The 2,566-nt window shown below is 46.6% G+C and overlaps 1 protein-coding gene across 1 annotated transcript in view; it reads left to right on the top strand.

Moving 5' to 3' along the window:
* tefm (transcription elongation factor, mitochondrial) overlaps positions 1-260 on the top strand; it is a 2,957-nt gene extending 2,697 nt beyond the window's left edge. Inside the window, exon 5 of the mRNA XM_079219072.1 lies at positions 1-260. This exon is cut by the window's left edge and continues 239 nt beyond it. Within this exon, the coding sequence (XP_079075198.1) occupies positions 1-26 (26 nt within the window). The 3' untranslated portion in view covers positions 27-260.
* The last annotated feature ends 2,306 nt before the right edge of the window (positions 261-2,566 follow it).

The following is a 2,566-nucleotide window of genomic DNA, read 5'->3' as shown; positions in this document are numbered from 1 at the left end:
AGCTCCTCAGTGAATCTTCCAGTTAGCCGCACGTGACCGCGTGGATCGGTCTCTACCCGAGGCGCTCTGAGCCCTTTTGGATTGAACCCAACATTTACCTCTTGGAACAGATTTGGTGGCGCATTTTAAAGTCTTGACTACACCAACCATGTGCTTTACATTCTTTAAAAAATGATCAGCATCATTTACAAAAAGGTTTTATTTTTCATAATAAAAAAAATAAAAAAACGTACATGTAAATAAATAAAACGGATTTCTCCTCTGAACTGCATTCAATTCATTTGACAGTACTTGGGTGGAGACAGTATGCAGGTTAAGTAAATACACATTAACACTGACTGGAGGGCGGTGAGGTAGAACATGAGGTTCTCATGAGAACTCTTCGGCCAGGAGTTGAACAGTTGACGTTGAGAGGCCCAGGTGTGAGAGGTAGTTCAGACTCCTGATGTGGGGGACAAATCATTTAAATGTCTGAAAATATTATTTTGATGTACTTACATTTTATCCTACAATTATTCAATTGGGCGACTTAATTGACACATTAGTTGGATCTCAAAAAACTAAAAGTGATTTAGTACGGAAGCAGTGCGGTTTCACCGTCACACAGACCAACCTGATGTCCCATTTCTAAAAACGGTGCCATTGTTCTAAATGATTCACTACTTGTACCGACGACAGTTGGCCTCCTGATGAGGAAGTTCATTTAAATCCGTATTGTGGCCTCACCTGACTGGCTCCTCTTTCTGATCCTGCGCTCTCTGCAAGCGACAGATGTGGCGGAGGACCGGCATGTAGTCGACACCGACCGCTCGTCTGTTCCCCAGCAGGCTGAAGGACGAACTGCCAAGAACCGTCCTGCTCAGCTCGTACCTCCTTTTGGACACACTGGAGGACGGGCGTGGTTTTGTTGTGAGAAACAGACATTTTGACTTTAAATACCGGACGGCAAACGATCTGAGATGGAGAGGAGACTCACCTTGGCGCGCACGGTGGATGAGCGCTAAAGGTGAGGCTCCGTCTTTCTGAAGAGGCGGGTGATGTCCGTCCCTCCGTCAGCCTCCCCCACCGCGTGTCTCCCAGCTCCCGTTTGTATTTTTGAGCCTCAGACATCCGCCAACAGCACCGGTGACACGCCAATCCCTCGACAGCCGCCTGAATATCCAACAGCCTCTCCTGGCTCAAGGTCCTGCCCACCTGCTCCTCCTCATCATCATCGTCGTCGCGCATCTCATCCAACAAGCCGTCCTTAATCTCAGCTCCTGTCCAGACAAACCCCTCGGATCGGCACGGGCCCGATACAAGCGGTGCCGCGGCTGCCTCCCTCTGCAGCGCAGGACCAGTCCCCTCGGCCCCCGCGATGGGTAGAAGCAGCTCCAGGTTGGCGTACAGAAGAGGAACGCCTCCTCTCCAGCTCTCAGCCAGGAGCCCCAGGAGCTTCTGCATGTCTGTTTCTGACCAGACCGGACGCTGGAGAAATACAAGAAAGTATTTGCAAATGATTGATTATATAGATGTGTGTGTATATCTATCCATCTATCTATCAATGAGTGAAGACATCGTTAATACTTGCCTTTAGTAGGTTTAACAGTTGGTGTTGGCTCACATGGAGTCCCAGCATGCTGGCAGTGCAGCCTGCCTGTTGGGAGTCTTCATCGTCTCTTCTTTCAGGAACACTCGAGTCTAATTGAGGGAAAAATGATTTGTTGTTGTTTTTTTGGAAACAAAACCCATGTCTATTTATTAAGAGCAACTTACAGACTTGACCCCCGCCACCGTTCACCCAGAGCTGCAGCTGCAGCAGGCAGCGCCTGGCGTCGCCCCCGGACAGCCGGAGGAGGCTGCTCACGTCGCCCGACTCCAGTCGCACGTTCTCAGCCAAACCCACCAGCTGCAGGTAGCTGCAGACGTTCACCTTGGAGTCATAGATGGAATTAAGTTCATGACAAAATACAACAGCTCCTATTTGCTCTAATGATTCTGCACGTGCTAGGGGGCTTTACAGGGTCCATACACATTTTGACCAATGGATTTCCATGACTTTAAACCAAATTTCCATGACCAAACATTTGGTGAAATCTGTGTAAACATGGAAAAGTGAGTAAATGTGGTATTTAAACTAACAATGAGAATTCCAAAGCATACAGTAAACCTTAAATGACACAAATGAATGAGACAATAGTTTGATTAAAAGAATAAACATTTATATAGATGCCTGTATGTATGCCTGCTTACATTTTGAGCGTCTTTCTTTTAAAAGCATATTAATTATTTCAAACTCAGCGTAAATGAACGTCATGAACACATGAATATAACACATTTACATGACTTTTACAAAACTTTTGGGATTTTATTTTTTTCCAAGGACTTTTCCAGGCCTGGAAATAACCATTAAAAAAATGCCATGACTGTTCCAGGTTTTCCATGACCGTATGAACTCTGCTTTAGAAGTAGACTGAGCAGCCGGGCCCGACACAGACTTTACCAGACAGAGTGTGCCCTGCCTCAGGAAAGATGAAACATTTCCCAGAGCGCAGACATAAAAATCCAACTCACCACCGACGGGGTT

Source organism: Taurulus bubalis, assembly GCF_910589615.1.
Source record: "Taurulus bubalis genome assembly, chromosome: 6".
In the NCBI taxonomy this organism is placed as follows: domain Eukaryota; kingdom Metazoa; phylum Chordata; class Actinopteri; order Perciformes; family Cottidae; genus Taurulus; species Taurulus bubalis.
The sequence above is the reverse complement of the archived record's forward strand: the minus strand, read 5'-3'. Positions and strand labels throughout refer to the sequence as shown.